The sequence below is a fragment of the Dendrobium catenatum genome, unplaced genomic scaffold (genome assembly GCF_001605985.2).
Source record: "Dendrobium catenatum unplaced genomic scaffold, ASM160598v2 original_scaffold_72769, whole genome shotgun sequence".
In the NCBI taxonomy this organism is placed as follows: domain Eukaryota; kingdom Viridiplantae; phylum Streptophyta; class Magnoliopsida; order Asparagales; family Orchidaceae; genus Dendrobium; species Dendrobium catenatum.
The window spans coordinates 54599-78472 of record NW_021391215.1 but is presented as its reverse complement, the minus strand read 5'-3'; the positions used below and the strand labels follow the sequence as shown (position 1 = coordinate 78472).

General features: G+C 34.4%; 1 protein-coding gene across 1 annotated transcript; it reads left to right on the top strand.

Moving 5' to 3' along the window:
* Positions 1-1623: 1623 nt before the first annotated feature.
* LOC110111662 (zinc finger protein BRUTUS-like) lies at positions 1624-17712 on the top strand. The gene is made up of 14 exons (XM_020843637.2): positions 1624-2064; positions 4928-5137; positions 6035-6229; positions 6308-6675; positions 8148-8373; positions 8684-8852; positions 8937-10154; positions 10232-10403; positions 10512-10724; positions 14524-14661; positions 15142-15376; positions 15656-15715; positions 16445-16516; positions 17315-17712. The coding sequence occupies exons 1-14, from the start codon at positions 1750-1752 to the stop codon at positions 17447-17449; spliced, it is 3726 nt and encodes a 1241-aa protein (XP_020699296.1). The 5' UTR covers positions 1624-1749; the 3' UTR covers positions 17450-17712.
* Positions 17713-23874: the final 6162 nt, after the last annotated feature.

Genomic DNA, 23874 nt, shown 5'->3' with positions numbered 1-23874 from the left:
CAGGTTCAGAGTGCTCCATCGGAAGCCCCACATTAATTCGCCTGATCATAGAGAATTTTTCATTTAACTGTCTTAATGATGTCGAAATTCGACGATCTTAGGCTCGTTGGATTTGCTTCGCCGAGCCACTCAATTCGACTATAAGCATGCCATATTTGGAAATAATTTGTCATCCAATTAATGCTTTGAACCTTCCGAATATGCTTCGAATCGACTCTTAATTCGGACCCATTTTGACTCGGATTGGACCGATTTTAGTGTCGATGCGTTCTTCTCTTTGATACATTCAACTTGCTATAAATTTGCTGAAATTAAAGTTCGTATAGTCTCACATTTAATTTCGAAAGTTTTCAACTTATATATGACTCGTGATTCGTGCTGGATCAAGTTAATTTTTGTGATGTGTCACTTTGGATCAACTTTCTTATTGCTTTCTAAAGAAGCTTTCTAGAACAAAAATTTCTTAAAAATAGTACATAAATAATTTTTCATTCATCCTTTGGTTGATTTTAGAAAAAAAAAGTTCTAATTTCTACCCTCGTTCTCTAATTTTTTTTGGACATTTAGTTCAGTTAAGACAAACTCACACACAAATCACATATGAAAGTCTTGAACTCGAGGCCTCTTAATTGGTAATAAAAAATCCTAACCAACAGACCAAAATTAGCCACATATTATCTATTCTTTCCATTTAATACACATAATGAATGGCCAAATTTATTTTATAAAATTTAAAATGATAGAAATCACATAATGAATGACCAAAGTTATTTTATAAAATTTACAAAAAAATTGTATTGCACTAATATTAAAATAAATTTAATAATATTTAAGTTCATCTTAAAATAATTTATATCAAAATAACCTGAAAGTAAATTAGCTAAAATTGATTAAATATATCAAATTTAGCTAAATTTCCTGAAATTAATTCAAATTATATTATTTATGATTTCATAAACAACTATAAAAGATTATAATTTTGTTTGAAATAATTTTCTTATTGTTTTATAAAATAGCTTTTTAAGTATAACTTGTACTAAAAAAATTGATTTAGAAAATAATAAGAAAGCATTCTCAAATAAAACTTTATTTAAGACAGATTTTTTAAACTATTTTAAAAGTAATTTTTTTAATATAAAAAAATTTAATTTAAAACATTTTATATTAAAAATTATTTAAAAAATAATAAATATGCTATCCCAAATCCGACCTAAAAGCATATGTTCAAAAAATAATAAAAAATAAAGACAAAATCTGTTAAAACTTTAGAACTATTAAAGAAAGGCATTTGGTTATGTGAAATGACTATTGAGCCCTTCTTTATTCTTCTCGATCGGCGAACACGTGTGTAGCCCAATCCTATTGCTGACGTGGTGCACCTCTCCATGGAATCCACGTGTCACCTTAAGAAAAGCTAACATTTGCCCAATGCTGGCCGACCGGAGTATCTGTCTGACGTGGCATGAGTAAAATTCCGCCAAGTGCCCTTACTGTTACTACTTACTACATCTTCCTCGCGGCCTTCTATTGTCTTCTTAGCAATTTACAAAACAGAGTAAGGGTATCTACGACATTTCATAATGAACCATCTGATAAAATAAATTTTTTTCCTCCTCCCATTATCATCAGCCACGAAGCCTCTGGTGCTCTCTCCGTCCGCGCTACTCTGCTACGCTGGGCTCTTGGAAGGGAGAAAGAGCTTGAGGGAGGGGAAGAGGGAGAGAGATCTGCGAGTGGGGGTTCACGGAGATGGAGGCGCCATTTGTGGGGGATGGAGTCGTGGCGCTTATGCCGCAGGAGCCGGTGAGTGCAATCGATCCGGCCGCGGCTTCCTCCTCGGCTTCCTCGTCTTCAGTGGTGGCTTCGGGAGGGAGCAATTCGTTGGATAACTCTCCGATGTTGATATTTGCCTTATTTCATAAGGCGATCAGGTCCGAGCTCGACCGGCTTCACCACGCCGCCGTGTTGTTTGCGACCGATGGAGGTGGGGATGTTGGCTGGTTGTCGGAGAGATGCCGATTTCTATTCGATATCTACAAACATCACTGCAATGCCGAGGACGCGGTAACTATCTAGTCTGTTCTTATATATATTTTGAAGGATAGCTGTTCAATTTACTAGGGTTCTTACAGTTAACGCTAGAGGTTCAGGTGATTCAGTATGGATTTGTGAGTTTCTTTGTTAATGAGGTGCATCTGTGAGTTTTGGGGGATTGGAGATGTTTGAGTTGGGCGAGCTGGCTAATTTCCTGATAGTTAGATAGTAATGAGGGATCCAAATGTTGACGTGGAATCATCACTTAGGATTGAAAGTGATGCTCCACTAAATAAACAAAAAGAAGAATGGAAAAAATACTAATCAGAAGACACAAAATTTTAAGCGGTTAATTTGGCTTCAACCTAACCAACCAAAAGAGCATGCCGAGTCATAGAAAATTTAAACTGAATCTATATCAGTAGTATTCGCATCCACTGTCTTGTCCTCTTGATGATTTTCACTTTCCTACTGCTCCCTCTTATTCGATGCCATACAATATTTCTTGATGTGTCCTTACTTCTTGATAAGTCTTATTCCATCTAATAAACTTGCATCTGGAGGTGGAACCTTTCTCTACCACTCACGAATAATTCCCTACCCTAATTTTCTTCGGCACACACTTGAACTTATAAATCATATCTTTTGATAAAAGTGAGTTGTTCACATCTGCTAAGCTTATGATATCTTCTCATACAATATGCTGTCTTGAAACTTCTTGAAAGCTGGAGATAAAGAGTATAAGAATAATAAAGCTTGATCATCATCATAAACACTCACATTATGTATCTTTAATCATAAATAATTGAACTCTGATTTAGATTTGACTTGATTGACTATAACTTGATTCCTTCATGTGAAACAAATACGACCTTTGTGTTTGATGTAGTTTGATGGAGAGGCTTTTGATTATGAATAGAGACTCCAATTTGAGCCATAAATGTTCAACGGTGGATTTCTTCAAGACCTCCTCCATCGACGAACCCCACTCACAAACCCAATTGGATGGGCTATAAGTACTTTTTCATCCATATTTGTCTTTTTTATCTTCTGTCGGTATTGTTGACATCTTCAAATGCCCTGCCTTCACAAGACCGTATTGGATAAAAGCACCATCTATCTTGGTTCTCAAACAGCAAAATTCCTCAACCAATCAAAATTTTTGACCTTGACTTTATGGCTATCGATCTCATAATATCATTTCAATACCAATTTATTACAACGATGCTATTAAATTATGATCTGGAATGGTTAGCTATGATCAATAATGATGCACCACGAAGTAAACCCAATAGTGCGATAGAAATAGAACTTAACAGACAGAGATTTAGGTATCTATATCTATTGTAGGGAAAAGGATCTGGTCCATGAACAATAAAGTCAAAATTATAGTGTACAAATTAAGAACACATGCTAGCCCTTTCCCAATTCTAAAGTACACGCATGCAAAGAAAGAATAAACTCCAAGAATTTTACACAACATGATATTGCCTCACACAAAGTTTTCTTCTTCTTGCTTGCATCATGAAGCCGCCAAATCCTCCTAAAAATCTAGATCTCAGGGAGTATGAAAGGAACCAAGAGAGATCTTTATATTGCTTCTAACCGTAGTCAAGCATATCCAAAAAGAAAACTCACATAAATTGAGAAGGAAAGAAGAGGCATGTAATCTGATGCACATGAATTCTAAGACATGAATCTCTAAAGCCACCTCAAATTCCATGTTCTAATATGCTACTAGAGGGGTAATGAGGGAATATGCTTTATTGAGTCAGTTTATCAGTAGTCAACTAGTGATTGGGGGTGCGTGGCAAGTATTGAGATTTCTTAGTGTCTAAGAGGAGTCTGAGGCAGGTTGATATTTCTAAGTTTAGCTAGCATGTTTAATCTGTGAAATATATGGCCGCCATAGTGTATAATTGCATACAATGACAATGTTTTGCTGTTGAGGAAGGCTAAACTTCCAATAACCATAGATTAGTGCTAGCCAAATGCCGTGAGAATGCAATCTGGTTGCTGATATGAATTAATGTTTGTTATTAAGTTACATGTCTCTTGAATCTGCAGTTGAATAGTTTTTAAATAAGTTTTTTTACATATAGATTTTTTTTTTATGGGGAAAAAATTATTCTTCTACAAAATTGAGTAGATTAACTGAAGAACATATTAAACATACAATTATTGAGTTAATTGATGATGTGCACATATTTAAGTCATTTTTGTAAGCTTTTTAAGCTATATGGTCGTTATGATCAATATTTGCTAATTTATAAGTTTGGAGAGTGAAGAAAAAAGCCCTTGACTGCATACTGTCGTCTTCTATTATTATTCCATTACACTATTATCAAGGCCAATCATGCGGTTTACAAATTGCTTAGGATCATAGCTATAAATCCGAAGTGTATGTAGAGTTTTGATCGATTCAACTAAAAATTGCACTGATTTGTTTGTTTTATAGGACTGCTATTGTAATCAATCTAGTTAGACATGGATTGAAATAGTAATCTTTTTTCTCTTTTACGAACACTGAATTTGATTGACTTAATGGCATTTTGGCACTTCCAACTAAATTAATTAAAAAAAAAAGAATAAAACCTCAAATTCATCTATCAAGTACTAATTATTTAAAATATAGTTATTATAATATATCTAGAGGTACTTAAAATATAATTTAACAATATTTTGAGTGCTCTGTTGAACCAGCTACTCTTTGACTTGATCAATTGTCTCGTAGTTCTATGCAACTTCAATAACTATCGTAATAACAATATGAATAAACTCATTTCTTTAGAGTAAAAAAAAACATTTATTTCAGTAAAACATATAATATTCAAAATATTTGAGAAAATTTAAATTAATTAGTTTTTGCTAAATTTCTCTTTTCACATGTCAGGTTATTTTTCCAGCTCTTGATAACAGGGTGAAGAATGTAGCTAGGACATATTCACTTGAGCATGAAGGAGAAAGTGACCTCTTTGGTCAATTGTTTGACCTATTAGGGTCGGATATACAAGGTGATGATAGATTTTGGAGAGAATTTGCTTCTCGTACTGGAGCTATTAAGACATCACTTAATCAGCATATGTCTAAGGAGGAGGAGCAGGTTTGTTTATTTGCAAATATTTATGTAGAAATTATTTTATCATTTATTTATACATAAATTGCTTTCGTGTTTTCTGTTCATTCTTTTGTAAAGTTAACATTTTATTTTCCATACACTGGCCTAAGCATCACCCTCTCCCTCTTAAATAGAATGCAATAAATAAATTATCATATTTTAGATTGAGATGAACTACAAAAATTGACCGAATTATGTTTTAGAGGTTTTGAAGGCAGGATTGAATTACTGGTTAGGTTGTTTCTTTATCTCCTATCATCATGACTGGGCTTTATATCATGTTTGATGCCCATAGGAACATGGATCCTTTTAAGATGGAATAGCTACTCTTTAATTTTGGGTTAAGCCTGCATACATTTATCATTCCGACCCTGCATTGTTGGATATCTCATGCACTTTTTATGTCATTGATTTTGAATTTGTTGCCGGTAGCAATATGACAAATTAGGCCATTGGTTCTCTGGTGTTAACTTCATCCATGATCACTTTTTTCTCCTAACTTTCTAACTCCTATCTTCTTTAGTTTATTTAGTTTGGAAAGATTTTGCTATCTTAGATATTTCTTCTATTATTAAGTAGTCACACTTGATCCACTTACATGTGGACATGTTTATATGGATACTGGTGCATGGCGACTTGCTTATATGGATATTAGTACATGTTGGTTTTTTGCATGTTGTAATATTGATTTGTTGATTGACTTGCATAAATCAAAGCATACAATTTTATTATATGTTGATATACATGTTTTTGTGCCCTTGAATAACTGTATTTGTTTCTTACATGCAATTAGTTCATATTTTATAGCCTTAGTCTTGTTGATTGTGCATTCTTTCAAATGCTAAAATATTCACACTGCTGTTGCGTATGTTTATGTTGCAGGTCTTTCCATTGCTCATAGAGAAGTTTTCATTTGAAGAGCAGGCTGATCTGGTATGGCAATTTTTTTGTAGCATCCCTGTGAATATGATGGCGGAATTTCTCCCTTGGCTATCTTCTTGTGTTTCATCCGATGAACATCAGGATATGGTAAAATGTTTTTTGAAGATTGTTCCAGAAGAAAAGCTTCTCCAAGAAGTAAAATTTCCTTATTGAGCATTATATATGTGTATTTAGTTTAATTTAAATGGCATGCTGACACTGTTATTTGTTTAGGTGATATTCACCTGGTTGGAAGGCAAACATATGAACATTATCAGCCAAACTCATAGAAATGATTCGAAGTCTGAGCGACATTTTGATAGTGGTTCATGCAAATTGCCTGGCCAATCAGAAAAAAAGGGGTTGTCATTTGAAAACTTAAGATATCGAAAGCGAAAACATGTAGATATGGACTGCGAGCCTGTGGATTTTCTTGGACCTCATCCAATAAATGAGATATTGCATTGGCATAATGCAATCAAGAATGAGTTGAATGATATCACAGCGGAGGCAAAGAAGATACAACTTTCTGGAGATTTCCAAAACCTTTCCAAATTTGATGCAAGACTGCAATTTATTGCTGATGTTTGCATCTTTCATGGGTAAGAGGCTTCTTGTAATTCTATGCTGATCCACTATTTTTATGGTTTCTTGTCAACAGTAACTCTTTTTCTATCAAAGGGATAATTAGTGCTTTGTATTTATTAGTCATCTACTTGTGTTTATTCCTCCTTTTCTTAAAAAGGACTTTTTTGTAATTCAAGTCATGAAGCTCATCTTGAAATTTTCAACCTTGTTGGAGATTTGGCTTCTAAAGGCATTTGCCATCTTACATGGATAGTGACTTAAGGTTCTGATTTCCATAATATTATAGTTTTCATGAATATCAATATTTTAAATTAATAATATGAATGTTGTACTATTATACTGTGGGAGGAAAACTTCAAAACTCACTAATTCTAACTCTAAATCCTATAAAGAACTGGCACTGAATTGTATGATATATTTATACGTTGTGTTTGTATTTAGTCCTATTTTTCATTTTTTCTATAGGAATTATTTGGAAGTTCAATAGGTATTCATTTGTTTAAGGACTCAATTGCTTGGGTTTCACCCTGAAGTTTCTACTTAGCTTGTCTTCTCAGAGATATTGTTATTTTAGTTGATGATAAATTTAAGCAGAGTGACGTATATTGAAATATATTGAAGTTAATGCAGTTAAATATATACTTATACGGTTTTGACATCTATTGTAAAGGGTAAAAAGTATACCCATTAGGTTGGTAAATAAAATTAGGTTGGATGATTAGAAAAGTGAAAGGCTAGACCGAAGATAAAATGTATAGAAGTTGTCAAAATCATTTTCATACAAGTCTTCTTTTCAGATTTTTTTTTGTTTTTCAACGGACACGCGTATCGGATACGCCTGTCCTTTTGAAATTAAATAATATTTTAATTGGATACGGCTTTGGCGTATCTGACACGTATCGGTGGAGTATCGGAGGCGTATCCATGAATCGGTGTATCGGATACAGCACGCCTTCATAAATAGGTGTATCGGTGCAACATAGGGATTCATAGAACAAACCCCAGTTCTAATGATGATGATGAGAGGAGAGGCGTGCCATCTTAATATTTTGTGACTTGAGGTTTGCATAAAGATCAACATTTTAAGGTTAATAAAGGAGAAAAATATAATCTGTGAGAGGGAGAGTCTTACTGGTAATATGATCAGACTTATATCATTGCTTTTTTGCTGTCTTGCTAATATGCAAATATCATGTGTTGCCCTCCAGCATCTTTAATATTTCCGGCTATGTAAGCTTTGACATGCATTTGATTTCAATTATATTTCTTTATGCTTTGTGGGGATGTTTAGTAGTTGAAACCTCTGTACTAGTCACCATTTCTGTTTCACTTTTTGCGTGCCTCCATTTACCAAATATCAGTAGTATGAGGTAAGAAATTGTTTGCACTTAGTTGACAAAAGAATTTTCTGGTTTTACCATTTACGGTCACTCCATTTGGTATGTATAAGGATGATGGTGGTGGCTAATATTTATATTGTATGCAGCATTGCGGAAGATCAGGTTATTTTTCCAGCTGTAGATGGGCAAGTTTCTTTTGTACAGGAGCATGCAGAAGAGGAAAATCAGTTTAACAAATTTAGACTTCTAATTGAAGAAATCAAAAGTGCAGGAACAAATTCAAGCACTGTTGATTTTTATTCAAATTTATGTTTATATGCTGATCAGATTATGGAAGCAATTCAGAAGCACTTTCATAGTGAGGAAGTTGAGGTAGGCCTGATTATATCTCATCATAATTTTCATCATAAAAACTTTGCCTCCTAATGGACCTTCATCTTTTCTCATTCGGGCTTGTGATCCCCGATGGTTTTTTAAATTGATCTGATTTTGCTTGCATAAAATGAAATATATTCAAGCTAATGGAGTTTGACTTTGCCTCGTAATGTTGACCTTCATTCATTCTCATATGGACTTGTGATCCACAATGGTGTTTTAAATTGGCCTGATTTTGCCTGCATACATAAACTGAATTATTTTCTAGCAAATGCATCAGTATGCTTATCTTATTTTATTATTCTAGGTTCTTCCTCTTGCTAGGAGGCATTTCTCTCCAGATAAACAACGGGAATTGCTGTATAAAAGTTTGTGTGTAATGCCTCTAAGACTATTAGAGCGTGTTCTACCTTGGTTGGTTTCAGAGCTTACTGAGTTAGAGGCAAGGGCTTTTCTCCATAACATGTGTTTTGCAGGTTGGTATGCCATCCTTTTCTATTGGATGCTATTATTATATCCTGCATTTTTTTTCCAAGCAGTATCTTACTCATGTGATGCAGCACCATCATCGGATTCTGCACTGGTGACTCTCTTCTATGGTTGGGCATGCAAGGGTCGGACCCCGGATATCTCTGATTGTCGTAAATTTCAATGTTTATCTCCCGAGGCGGCTATTGGTTGCTGTCTGTTAGAGGATAAGAATGAGAGAGTTGCAGATTTTAGTTCTGGATTTTGTTCATGTGCCTGCGTACCCAGCGACAAAGTTGGAGCACAATTACAGATCAAACAACAGAAGCATGGAGACAATCAATCAATATTATGCTTGCATTCTAGGAATGGTGATGAATTAAGAAGAGAAGAGACTCAAAGTTTGTCGTGTGTTACAGCTTGCCGCATCCCTAAATTAGGGGTTGATGGCAGCAGCAATTTAGGAATTAGTTCCCTTGCTTCTGGGAAAGTGCTCCGGTCATTTTCTTGCAACTCAACAGCTCCTCTAAATTCCAGTCTCTTTCTCTGGGAAACAGATACATTATCATCCAGTATGGAGAATGCTGTGAGACCAATTGATAACATTTTTAAGTTTCATAAAGCAATCCGTAAAGATTTAGAGTATCTTGATGTTGAATCGGGAAAACTTATAAACTGTGGTGAAGCTTTTCTGCGGCAATTCAGTGGAAGATTTCGTTTACTGTGGGGCTTGTATAGAGCTCATAGCAATGCCGAAGATGACATTGTTTTCCCTGCTTTAGAATCGAGAGAGTCACTTCACAATGTTAGCCATTCATATACTCTTGATCACAAGCAGGAGGAGAAGCTGTTTAACGATATATCTGATGTTCTTTCAGAACTTTCACAATTGCATGATGGCCTAACAAGGATAGACGCCAATACTGAAGCATTAACTAACCCAAGTTGGAAAAGGAAGCATAATGAACTTGTTACAAAGCTTCAAGGCATGTGTAAATCAATACGAGTTTCGCTGGACCAACATATTTTTAGAGAAGAACTTGAGTTGTGGCCTTTATTTGATAAACATTTTTCTATTGAGGAGCAGGATAAGATTGTTGGCCGTATAATTGGAACAACTGGAGCAGAGGTTCTACAGTCAATGTTGCCATGGGTTACTTCAGCACTCACGCAAGAGGAGCAGAACATGATGATGGATATGTGGAGGCAGGCAACAAAAAATACTATGTTCAATGAGTGGCTAAATGAATGGTGGAAGGGTGCTCCAAGTTGTTCACAGGATGAAACACAGAATGGCGGTCTTCCAGAAGGTGTATATTTATCTTTTTTTAATAATATATTTTTTCTTTAGCTTTGTCTGAATGGAAATTTCTTTTTGGCTCTATAGGAGCTGATTGCCAAGAAAATTTTGATCAAAATGGCCAAATGTTCAAGCCTGGATGGAAAGATATTTTTAGAATGAATCAGAATGAGCTTGAGGCTGAGATACGGAAGGTCTCTAGTGACCCAACACTTGATCCACGGAGAAAAGCATATCTTATTCAAAATCTTATGACAAGGTTTTAAATCTCATAAAATTGCATTTTAAATTTACATTTTTGTTTAACGCATTCAAAAGAGATTTTCTCTTTATGTCAATCATTTAAATTGTTCTATATTCATTATAGCCGCTGGATTGCTGCTCAACAAAAGCTGCCTCAAGCTAAAAAAGGAGACGGGGAAGATCTCTTGGGATTTTCCCCATCATTCCGAGATCCTGAGAAGAAAACATATGGCTGTGAGCACTACAAAAGAAACTGCAAGCTCCTAGCAGTTTGCTGTAACAAGTTGTTTACTTGCCGGTTCTGCCATGACAAAGTCAGTGATCATTCCATGGAAAGGTAGCAATGCTTATACGGTGAACCAATGCACATTTTTTTCTTATTATTTTTCATGCTTGATTGACTGTGAAGTTGTTAATAAATTGCGATATTGTATTTATGGGTTGAACACTTTTATCCTACATAAATTTAACTTTTATTATTGAATTCAGTAATATATGAAAATTATTGTTTGTGGTATTAGCAAGCTTACATTTTTTGCAACTGGTTATCAATCAGTGACAATACCCACGCCTAGAAATGAAAATAAAAAATATGAAACAAAAAAGTGAGAATTAAGTGGTATGGGAAAAAATTCAAGATTTTACTTTAGGTTAAGGTTGCATCTCGATTTTAAGTCCTTTTTATGCAAATGACTATTTGAGGATATACTTATTCCTTTGACTTTTCGGGAGCTTCCAGCTAGCATAAAATGTTCCTTTGATCTTTCTGAAAAATTTCTCCGTCAGAAGTATTTTTCTTCAAATAGTTGACCTAGTAGCATAAAAAGGGCTTAAATCAGAAATATCAACGGAAGCATTAATATCATACTTACTGAAAAAGCCAAACTTGTAGGAATTGTCATTGATCGTTTTAATAATTTAACCTTTTAATAATTTAAGAATTGATTCCTCTTGGAACGCTATTACTTCAATATATTTACCTTAGAATTGAAGGTTTCTATTTATTCACTAGGTGCATTGATGGGACACGAAGGTGGCTCAGACTAGTAAACACGTCAAAACCCTCTCCCCAACGCCTGCATCCAAACTGAAAGAAATTGGAGTCTTACCTGAGAGTGCAAGTGAAGAAGAAGCATTTGGTTTTTCAAGAGATACCAGGAGTTGTTTTAATTTGTCAATATCTTCTTTGTTGAATTCTCCAAGATTGGACCGTGCTTCTGGCTTACTTGTAGTGTTGTTGGCATGTGATGTGCTCCTTGGTTCACCCTTTTGATTCCACTCCTTGCTGGGGGGTTTACCATGTATTTTCCAGCACGTTTCCTTTGTGTGTCTTGACTTTTTGCAGTAGCTGCACCAAAGTGAGTCCTTGTCTTTGAACTTTGAAGGATCTTTACCCTTCTCCTTCCATGACGATTCTTTGTTCATCACCATTGCTGAGCTTTCAACTGTCTTTGGTTCTAACATTACTCCTCGTCGACTTTCTTCTGTGCGAATGAGAGAAATGGTTTCGTTGAGTGATGGCGTCTCTTCCTTGCCGAGGATCTGAACTCTAACTTGATCAAATTCTGCATTGAGTCCTGCAAGAAAATCATAAACTCTATCTTTTTCAATGAAGTTCTTTAGGATCGCAGCATCCTCCGGACATCTGGTTTCAATGCACCTATAGTGATCAAGTTCTTGCCACAGATTTTGTAGAATGGTGGCATATTCCGTCACGGTCTTATTCCCCTGCTTCGTGCTTCCAACTTTGACTTTAACTTCAAAGATTTGGGCCGCGTCACGAGCTTTGGAGTAAGTTTGTCTGGCCGCATCCCATATGTCCTTTGCCGTTGAAAGGAACATAAATGTGTCACTAATTTCTGGAATCATGGAGTTCCACATCCATGACATAATCATGGAGTCTGCTTCATCCCATGCCCCAAATTTGGGATCTCCTTCTTTCGGTCCTCCTCCAATGAGATGATGTATTTTACCTTTCCCCTTCAAGTAGGTCTTCACAAACTGAGACCACTTCAGGTAGTTCTTCCCATTTAGACGATAGGAAGGTTGTATGTTTTGAAGATCACCTCGAACTTGGTGCACTATCGATTCCTCCGTCTGGTCAATACTTTCAGAGGAATTGATTTCTGACATTATGATAGTGATTAAGACTATCAAAAACTCTCTTGGATAGCAATGAAGGCTTCCAAAAAATTCCCCCGATTTTAGTTGTCGGCAATAAAGGCCGATGATAGATTTTTTTTTTCTCAAAACCTTGTCGGTTTTACTAAAAAACCGACTGTCCAATTCTTTAAAAGAATCGGGCCGGGGAGCTTAGGGTACGCGCGAAGAGAGGGCGGACCAGGCGCCTTCGACGATCTTCCCTTCCAGTCGGGTCGGCTGCTCGACTCTTCTCCTTCGACGATCGGGCTCCTCCACCGAGCCGGATCAGAGATCGGAACGGGTTCCTCCACCGAACGTGGGAAGATGCTCGTGCGGTTCTGTCGATCGAGTGGGAGAGTAGTCGATCGGGACGGACTTCCGATCGGCTTCGGAAGTATCTTCCGCACGGAACGCTTCAAATGGGTATGACTGCTCCTTCGTTTCCTTCGTGGCTGTTCGTCTCGGCTCCTTCGATCGAAGTCGAGGTGTCCGCCTGCAGTAGTAACTGTCGGGATCGACGGAGGATCGACACTTCTGCGTCGCGCTCTTGCAGCTTCAGAAGGTTGGATCGTTCGGCAATGAAGGCCTCCCGATCGGCTCTGATACCATGTTAAAACTAGAATTCGAGAGGAAAAGCTTGAATTTTATTAAGCCATCAACTCCCTATTTATAGATCTATACAAGGTGTATCAATAAGGAAACAAATAATAACATGAATACAATTATTCCTAAATTAGTGGGAGGAATTAATGCAATCCATGTATTCTTCCCACGGATTACTGTTCACAGCCGTGGATATCTTTGGGATCGTAGGGTTGAGATTTAACAAATAATAAAATTATATTTTATTCATCCATATGGTTTTATTTCAATATTTTCATCATCCAATGTCAATCAAAATAAAACTTAATTTTTAATCCATCCGCCTAGCTATTTACTCAATATTTTAATTATATTTATACCTTTTAAAATACCTAAAATATAATTAATCATCAAATAAGTATAAGTCATTATTAAATGGGCATATTATCAAGCTTTTTGCTAGCTACTTGTTAAAGTACAAACAAGTGTGTTCATGAGTATAATTGTGCTACTATGTCACTGTTCAAATATATTCATTTATATGTTGATCTTTAAAGGTTTGTTTCAAGCTTATTTAATTATCTATGAGCATAAAGAAATGAACAAGATGCCTTACGTACAATTAGTGAATTCTATGAGGTTTCTACTCTAATAAAAAATGGTAGAAAGCTCCTTTTTTCAATTATTTTCATCATTTAACTTCAATCTACCCTTGTGTATTGATTTTATAACTTATTCAATTTGTGGAATTAAATGGAGGAGAGCAACTGAAGAGTTTTTATAAATCCAAGAATAAAGGAAGGAATTATAGAATAGTAGCAAATAGAATCATGTTTTTCTAGAACCATCTGATTACTGGTGAATAAAGTACCTTTATATTTTTTGCCTCGCTTGTTTTCTGTAACATTGTCAGTACCCTAAAAAGGCATTTGATAAATATTAACCATGGTTAGTTTTGAACTGGATCTCTTCTGCTTAACATTGAAATTTGAAATTATTCTTAACGGTGACAATAATCCGTTCAACAGGAAAACTTACTTTTAGATTATTATTATGTATTTCTTAAAAATGCTTCAAATGCTGGGTTAACAACAGAAAACCTCAAATTCTATTAACTTTGATTGTTTCTTTCGATTGTAAGCTTTAATTTGTGCTTCTAATTTTAAACTTTGAGGAAATAAACATAGCCGTTTGTGGGGATTTGTACGTATACCATATTGTGGAAATTTAAATTGATATAACCAAAAAAAAAAAAAATCACATCGTACATATTTTTCATGGATTTTTGTTCCCAGTCTCCTGTAAATGTTTATAACTTATGAGACTACCTTGCAATCATATAGCGGCCTTGTAATTTTAAGATATTAGAGCTTTAATTTTATTGTGACTTAACATTCTCTGTTTCACCGCAGAAAAGCAACTTTGGAAATGATGTGCATGCGTTGCTTAAAACTTCAGCCAATTGCAGCAAGCTGTAAAACGCCTTCCTGTAATGGATTTTCCATGGCCAAGTACTTCTGCAACATCTGTAAATTTTTTGATGATGAAAGGTAAGTGGAAAAAGTAGTCGTATGTGACCTGAAGTTGTTTTGTATTTTTTTTGTGTATTTCTCATTTGTTATGATTGTCAACAAGTAAAAAGGAACTACTCAATTTCATACTGGGCAAGTACAAAGTGGTCTAGATTTAGAAAAATATGCTTAGCTATGGGGGTTTTAAGGATATGAAGTTCCTGCTGTTTCTAATCATGACTGCTATCAGCTTTGAAATTCTATTTCTCTAGTAGCTGATATCTTCAGATTGTTTATTTGGAGAAAAAGACCATTACATCCTTTTTGAGAAAGAATGATTGTATAAATTTTTTTTATCAAAAGTTCTTGTTGATCACACGATGTGAATTGTAATTCCTGTTCATCTGCATTTTCCACGACAAGAACGCCTCATAAGAGGTGTAATAACACGAACATTTTGAAGGCATGAGATTGGATTTAACAATAACTATTTGCTCAAGAAATGTACTATTATTTCAGGATGGTCTATCACTGTCCCTTCTGCAACTTGTGTCGTGTTGGTAGAGGACTTGGCGTGGACTTTTTTCATTGCATGACATGTAACTGTTGCCTTGGAATGAAATTAGTGGATCATAAATGCAGAGAAAAGGGACTTGAAACCAACTGTCCCATTTGCTGTGATTTTCTTTTCACATCAAGTGCTGCAGTAAGAGCTTTACCTTGTGGTCATTTTATGCACTCAGCTTGCTTTCAGGTACTTACATGACTGAGTAGTATTTTGTGTTTCGCCCCTTGTAGGCATTTTGAGCTAAGCTTCATTTGGGACGGCTTTCTTACTTCTTAAAGCGGCTTTCTAGTTCAAAAATTAAAATTTTAATACTAGAAAGCTGCTTTAAGAAGCAGTAAGAAAGCCGACCCAAACGAAGCCCTAGTATTTTTTACTTTTATTTAACTTATATTTTTTGTCTTTTCTTGTGATATGTAGATGATCAAATAAACTAATGGCTAACGATCTTTACTGTGCTATCTACAGGCATACACTTGCAGCCACTACACCTGTCCTATTTGTAGCAAATCATTAGGAGATATGGCGGTAATTTTTCCAACCTTTGTTACCATTGATGAAAATAGTTAGTTTTTCTTTTAGCGTTTACACTGGATAGAATGGCTCTAAACCTTGTCAATATCCTGTTTTATTGTATTGTTTCTGTTATATTAAGGAATCTTGTAACCGCTTGCTTTCCTACTCGATTATCCTATTTTATGTGCTCGATCAAGGCTTCATTTGGGACGGCTTTTCTACTGCTTCTTAAAACAGCATTTAGGTACAAAAATCTTATTTTTGGTATTAGAAAATTGTTTGAAGAAGCAGTAAGAAAATCGTCCCAACTGAAGCCCAAATCTAATAGTGCAGAGATTTCTCACAAGCCTCTCTCTACTAATGTTTACACTCCTTTTAGAAATCATTCCCGTAACTAGCTGTATTAGATATTTCATGAACTTTGCCTATCAATTTGTTTGAGTTTTCGGTTTTTTAACTCGAGAATTTCACTCTTTTTGAAACTTTTTTACTTCAATCCTGCTGAAATTACAATCTAATTTAATCTTTTGAATAAAAAAAAAAGTCATGTATTTTAGATAAAGAAAAATTTGATACTTCTTGATTTTCCCATTATTTGATGTGATCTATAATGAGCTAAACCACATGTATTCTCTCTATTTGGCCCTACTACATTGCTCTTCTCCAAGAATGACCGCATTTTACCCACCACTTTCACTTGCCAAATTGATCATTGTAGCATTTTTATTTTGATATGCGCAGGTATATTTCGGCATGCTCGACGCATTACTGGCAGCTGAAGAGCTTCCTGAGGAATACAGAGACAAGTGCCAGGTGCAAAACTCTCCCATGTGTTAGTAGTTTATCTTAGGCTTCGTTTGAGATGGCTTTCTTACCGCATAGTTTTTTACTGCAATAAATAAAATTTTGGAAGATTTACATACATACCACCCTATACTACTATATTTACATATTTAACATCTAAAATTTTAATATTACTTACATACCACCCATAGTTCATTTTCATATCAAATATGAGTGATACAAATGAAAAATACGAGTGGTATGAAGAAAATATTGAGTGTCGTATTTGATATAACAACAACAACAACATCAAGCCTTTATCCCACTACGTGGGGTCGGCTACATGAATCCTTTTTCTCCACCTGAGGAATACAGAGACAAGTGCCAGGTGCAAAACTCTCCCATGTGTTAGTAGTTTATCTTAGGCTTCGTTTGAGATGGCTTTCTTACCGCACAGTTTTTTACTGCAATAAATAAAATTTTGGAAGATTTACATACATACCACACTATACTACTATATTTACATATTTAACACCTAAAATTTTAATATTACTTACATACCACCCATAATTCATTTTCATATCAAATATGAGTGACATATTTGATATTAAAATAATATAGGGTGGTATGAATGTAATATTAAAGTTTTAGCTGTTAGATATGTAAATAGGATGGTATAAAATGGTATGTACGTAAATTTTCCTAAAATTTTTATATTGAAAAATTGCTTTAAGAAACAGTAAGAAAGCCGTCCCAAACGAAACCTTAAACAGAAACAATTGAGAGTTTTGCGATTACTAAGAAGGTTCATGCTAACTCTCTATTCAGGATATACTGTGCAACGACTGTGACAAGAAGGGAACATCTCGATTCCACTGGCTCTACCACAAATGTAATTTCTGCGGCTCATATAACACTCGGGTGATCAAGACTGAAACTTACTGTTCAGCTTCCAATGCTTGACTTCCAGATGCATTTAACCCAGGTCTGTAAATATGAAATTTACTTCTATGCTTCAGATCAAACTGTATAGAAAATTATAGAAACAGGCATAGCAGATGATCAGAAAGACTTTACTAAATAGGATTATTTAGCTACAAATTGGAGAAATATCAAGAAACAAAATCTATTTCTGTACCATTTGTAGATCTGTGACTCATAGTCAGGCTGCTATCCATACTTACACATCAGATTTATAGTGCAAGGTTGCAATTATGGGCTTGAAATAGCTTGTTTTCTTAATCTTTGGGTTATTATAGAAGTTCCATGTCATCTATGAGATTAATTATTCTGTGCGGACATCGGATGGCGACTGGAGACGAATGAAAGCTCTCTCATTCGTCTCCGAACGGTTCGTTGTCCTCACAGAATGATTTCTTCGTCTATGATCATTAGGAGGGATGTGATATCTCATGGGATTGCCAACAAAATTGTAGCCTTAGATAAGGACAATAATGATAGCACTATTGTGCACTAAATGTATGTCAATGTTATACCTAATGAGATAACAAATATTTAGGAATGTTACATTTCATAAACTAGGTTGAGACTTGGGCTTTGTTTGGGATGGCTTTTTTACTGCTTTTTAAAGTGGCAAATTTTGCTTTAAGAGGCGGTAAGAAAGCGGCCATAAATGAAGCTTTAATGGATAATAGTCAAACTTCACATTGAGGATTTAAGCTCAATGTGCTAATTAATTTGCCAAAATAATAAATTAATGAGCATATTTATGAAGATATAAGGATAGATAACTTTGCATCATGCATACCTAAGGGTGGATCTAGCTTCTTTTTTCAAGGTGGGTAAAATTTTAATTAATTAGATGAAAACAATAATAATAATAAAAAATTTTTTAAAAAATTTTAACCAACATAATGCTATCAAATTTATAAGAAAATTTTTATCATTTATTTGCAAAGAGGAAATATTCAAAACTTCGGTTGGATGGGCAAATAATGTGAGATGGGTCATATTAGGGCAAAATTTTATTTTTGAGGGGTGGGCAAAATTTCAAAATTACCCCTCTTATAAATTAAATTTTAGTTTTGAGGGTGGGCAATCATATGAGTGGGGATCCGCTCATGTGCATATCCCATGGAGTATGTTTGCTCCATTGAAAGTAGACTATGATCACGATTCATTAAATTCTCTTATGTTAAATATTTGGCTTCGTTTGGGATGGATTTTTTACTGCTTTTTAAAATAGTTTTTAATAAAATTTTTTAATTTTTTTTACTAAAAAGTTGTTTTAAAAAGCAGTATGAAAGTTGTTTCAAAAAAAAATCTTAGTATATTTAGATAGTTTAGTGGCAGTACTAATCTAAATATGATTATAAGATCAATTTGAATAATCTGATTCCGTTAGTCAAATTGCCCATGCCCTTGCTTTTTATATGCATCTCCATATATTCTAATTATTTTCTAAAATACTTAAAATATTTTTTAGTTATTTAGTGTCACTACAGGAAAAATCGATATTACTGGCGAACAAAATCCGCCGGTGATATATAAAATACGACGGAAAGACTGAGTTTCCAGCGCATTTCCGTCGGAATTTCATACGCTGTTTTGATGCGGGCCGGAAAATGTCTTCCGACGGATATAAGACGCCGGTAATTTTTCCTAAATTTGTGATATATAATCAACTTAATTTAAGTTAATGATTTTAGTAAAAAATAATAATTTTTTGACCGATTATTAAAAAAATAAAGCTTTAACTATAATTTAAGCATGCATTTGCTAATCCTTTTTTAAAGAGCCCAATCGCATGAAATTAATTTAAAATTATCCAAACCCAACAAAACCCATTTTTATTAAAAAGTCAAATCCAACACTTGGATATAATTCCATTTCACATTTAAAAGCTTATTATAATTTTATTTTTAAATTAATTAAACCTCATATTAGGAGTTAATTAATTAATTAATTATTTAACTAATCAACAAATTAAATTTATTAGAATCATTTCACATGGCTTCTAATGGTATCCAACCTTCTCATTTTAATAATGGTTGGTGATGCCGCTTGGAATTTTAATTATGAAAGAATGCCTTCAATGTATCCAAAGCCCAAAGCCAAAGCTTTGAAGGATATGAAAGTGGTTAGGTTGATAGAGACTTATAACAAAGTGTAGTTAAGTGCATGCATGGGATTGAAAATAATTATATTATTAAATTATAGTAAATAATTAAACAATTAAATAAATTATGTCCTCAATGCTTCAAAAATACAAACAATATGTTTTGGATGGTGATGACTTACATGAACAAGAGGAGACATTTGATTTTAATTCATATAAAAATTGGAGCTTGGTCTAAGGTTTTGTTTAGGGCAGCTTTAGATCACTTTTTTTTGTTTTTTTTTTTGGGAAAATTAAGGGCAATAGCCCAATTTCCATTAAAGAGGGAAAAAATCGCTAGTTACATGTGTAAAAAGAAGTAACAAAAAATCAAAATTGTGGAAAGCACAAAAGGGAGAGCTCACCAAGAGGTTCAAAAATACACATGTCGAAAAGAAAAAGGAAAAAAAGTACCCAAAAACAGGAACAAAAAACTAGCGGGTGAAGCCCACAGGGGCGTGGACTCAGGAGAAAAGGATTACACCCTCCACCAGTTGCCAGAATTGCTGAATAAGTTGCAAGAGGCACCGTCTTGGGGAAGAGGATGCAACCCGTACATTAATTATCACCCCCAACCGATCGAAAAAATCAACTTGAATCAAATCAGGCGAAGCAAACAGAGAAATGAAGCAAATCCAAGAGTAAGCAGCATAAGTAGATGCCAAGAAAACCAAAGTGAAAGGCCTACAAAAGGCCTCTGAGAACTTCCACACCCCCTGGTTTAATCCCCACAGCCTTCTTGATAAAAACCTGAATAGTGGAGCACCTTTTATAGCTTTTAGCAGATTCCTCTCCCTCCAGATGGTGTAAACAGTAACCCACAACATTAACAAGTGGAAAGCCAGCCAGTCATAATCCGAAAACCCCCACCAGCAAGGAATTCAACAATCTGATAGATTTTTAATATACCACTGTTTTTTCCCTTATTTCAATAGATTTTTAAACTAAAAAGTAACTTTACAAAATAATAAGAAAGTCGTCCCAAACGAAGCCTTGGGACGAATTTCTTACTGCTTCTTAAAGTATCTTTTTATTATAAAATTAAAATTTTTATACTAAAAAACTACTTCAATAAACAGTAAGAAGGCCTTCCCAAAAGAAGTCTTAGTATTGCCTCTAAATAAGAGCTTTGCTATCATAGGGCATCATAAGAGAAAAATAAATAAAAAATCATGCTAATAAAGCAAGACCATCCATTTCAAAGTAGTTTGTCTAGTTTCAATCATGTGGTAGGACCATATGATTGATTTATGACAACTTTGTCCTAAATAGTGAAATAAAATGCTAAAAAATTGATAACAAGCTCTTATGTTTTTGTGACATAAATGTGGATAGAGTTTACACTTATCAATTAATATTAATTTTCGAGGTTATTTTTGTATTTATGAAAATATGAAAAAAAAAATTATCATTAATAGATGCAAATGTCTATATATATGGGACTCTTAATAAAAATAATAAATGTATGTTGCTAGGGTTGTAATCGAGCCAAGTTAACTTGCGAGCTGATTTGGGCTTAGCTCAATAAATAAATTGTGGGTTGAGCTCAATGAGTTAATGAGTTAGGTTTAAGTAACTAATGAATTTGGTTTTTTAGAAAAAAAAAAATGTTAGAATAAAATACACTGGTATATATTTGAATTCAAAATTTTAATTAAAATGTTGATATAGAAAATTAAAAATCATATTTTATTATATCAATTGATTTCTTATTATCTCTCATCCAATTTCTTAATTTTTTTGCTATCTTATCATAATAACTGATTGAATCAAAATTATTATTATTATTTTTTTTTCATCTGGAACTTGAGCTCAAGCTCTTCGAGCAAGAACTCGAGCTCGACTAATTTATCAGGCTCAAACCCAAATTAGAAGTCCAGCTCGACTCATTTACATCCCTAGATTTAGCTTCATTCTAATAATTGTCACGAAAATGTATGTTAGGTTTCGTTTGGGACGGCTTTAGACAATAACTTTTTCTCTTTCAAGAGATTTTTTAACTAAAAATCAGCTTTACAAAACAGCAAAAAAGCTATCCCAAACGAAGCCTGCTTGCCTTATATGGAGTAATTCTCTTGCTTTCTTGCATGAATTTAATACTTGCAATTAATTTATTGCCATAAACATCTAAAAGAGCCTTTACATTACTGAATTTATAACAACAAAGGAAGTCTTATCGCTAAGACCAAAAATATGATCAATCAAGAGAATAATGAAGAGGGAATGAGAGAGCTACAGCTACTTCATCACACACTCTTTTGTTCTTTGCTTTGCTGACAAGTAATCCATTTTTTTTGTTTTTTTTTCCTGAAATAAGTTCAGAAGAAATCTGAAATTCTTAACAGATAAGCTTTAGAATTAATGCTGTTCTTATTTTTAAATAATTTCTTTTTAGCTTTCCTTATACTTCTGCTACATCTCTCATGAAAACCAGTTCAAATTCAACTAACATGCTGATGAAATGATCGATTAATAAGGGTCTTTTTGGGACAACTTTCTAACTACTTTGTTTTTCATATCACAATTACAACTCCGTTTACCTACTACTTTTTTCTTGCTTTCTGAAAATTTCTGTCATGGAAAGCCGTTCATTACACCAAAGTTGCTAACATGTGATTGTTTATAATATACTACTAATAAATCAGACTTTCGCATCACATTTTAGGACTTACCGTAGCGGTTTAAATACCTACTAATTTATTTGCAACAGTTTAGGAACCACTATGAATATGCCGTATTTGCATTCGCTGGAAAACGGTAACTTCAATAGTTTCCATGCAAAATTAGTAATGACAACAGCTTTTAAAAAGTAAGCTCTGCTATAAACTGCTACGAAGCATTAACTTTTTGGTACGTAGTGACAGCAGCTTTCAAAAAATTACTTATTTTCACAATATTTTCACAAACAGCTTTACAGAATAAAACAGATCCTAAGACTCAAAATGACTTGCTAAAGAAGATGATATTATCATAATAACATATTAAAAAGATCTGCAAATAGCTAAATGCACTGCTCACTCAACACACACACAGAGAATGCTGCAATAATGAGAAGGAAAATTATTGCCGAATTTCTCTTACTTTTCTTGCCAGATTCATAATGTTTAAAGAGAAAATGGAAGTCTAGGCTAACCATGTTAATTTGTAGCTAGAAGAGTAGTAGATGGGTAACAGCCCTTTTGTATTCAATAATTAATGGGTTCACGTGTCTTGAGGGGCTCTTACTCTATAACTGAAAGAAACCCCTATAGTAGGTTAGGACTCCATTGCTTTAGCTTGAACTCCCTCTCCACTCATGTTAATACCCCAAGCCAAAGAAAAGAATTCAATGGAGAGAGAGAGAGAGTATACTTCTTATGAAGATAGTTTTTGCATCACATAATGTTAGCTTTCTTCATGGTTTTAATCGCTTTGCATTTGTTTTAAGACTGATGTATGTTCGTTGTAGTTGGTATCGGCTACAAAGACATTTTGCAATAGTTCTGAGGAAACCGACGGAGACGAAGTGAAATACGTTAATTTTTGTTGTGGTTAAAGCAACTGCAAACCTATGTTGCACCGATACACCTATTTATGAAGGCGTGATGTATCCAATACACCGATACACGGATACGCCTCCGTACGCCACCGATACGTGTCGGATACACCAAAGCCGTATCCAATTAAAATACTATTTAATTTCAAAAAGACACGCATATCCGTTGAAAAACAAAAAGAAATCCAAAAAAAAAAGACGCATCGTATTTACTTCCGGGGTTGCGAGCAAGCTAGGTTCTCTCCTTTCCGAGATGGATTTGAGTCTCTTGATGATATGGGAATATTAGAAATTACTAATCTTTCACTTGATGAGCCTGAATTAGAAGCTATGATATTTATTGAAGATGATATAGAAGTTCAAAGACAAACCAATGAAGAAGCTAATCATATCATTCCTTCTATTGAATAGTTGAAACTTCGTGTGCTAGATAATTTATGTTTATGCTTTTGTTGTTGTACTAGACATTTAATGCTTTCTTATATTTTGATATTATAAGCTTCAAGGCTACAAATGATTTTTTTTTTTTTTGTAATTTCAAATATTATGCTTTGATTGCTTTCTTAATTTTTATGTATGATTTATAAATTATAATGTCGTGTCTGCGCCGTACCCGTATCATATATTTTTAAGAATTGACGTGTCCCGTATCCGTATCGTGTCGTATCCGTGTCGCCGTATCCGTATCGGTGCAACATAGCTGCAAACCTAGGGTTTTCGAGGCAGTTTTAACCA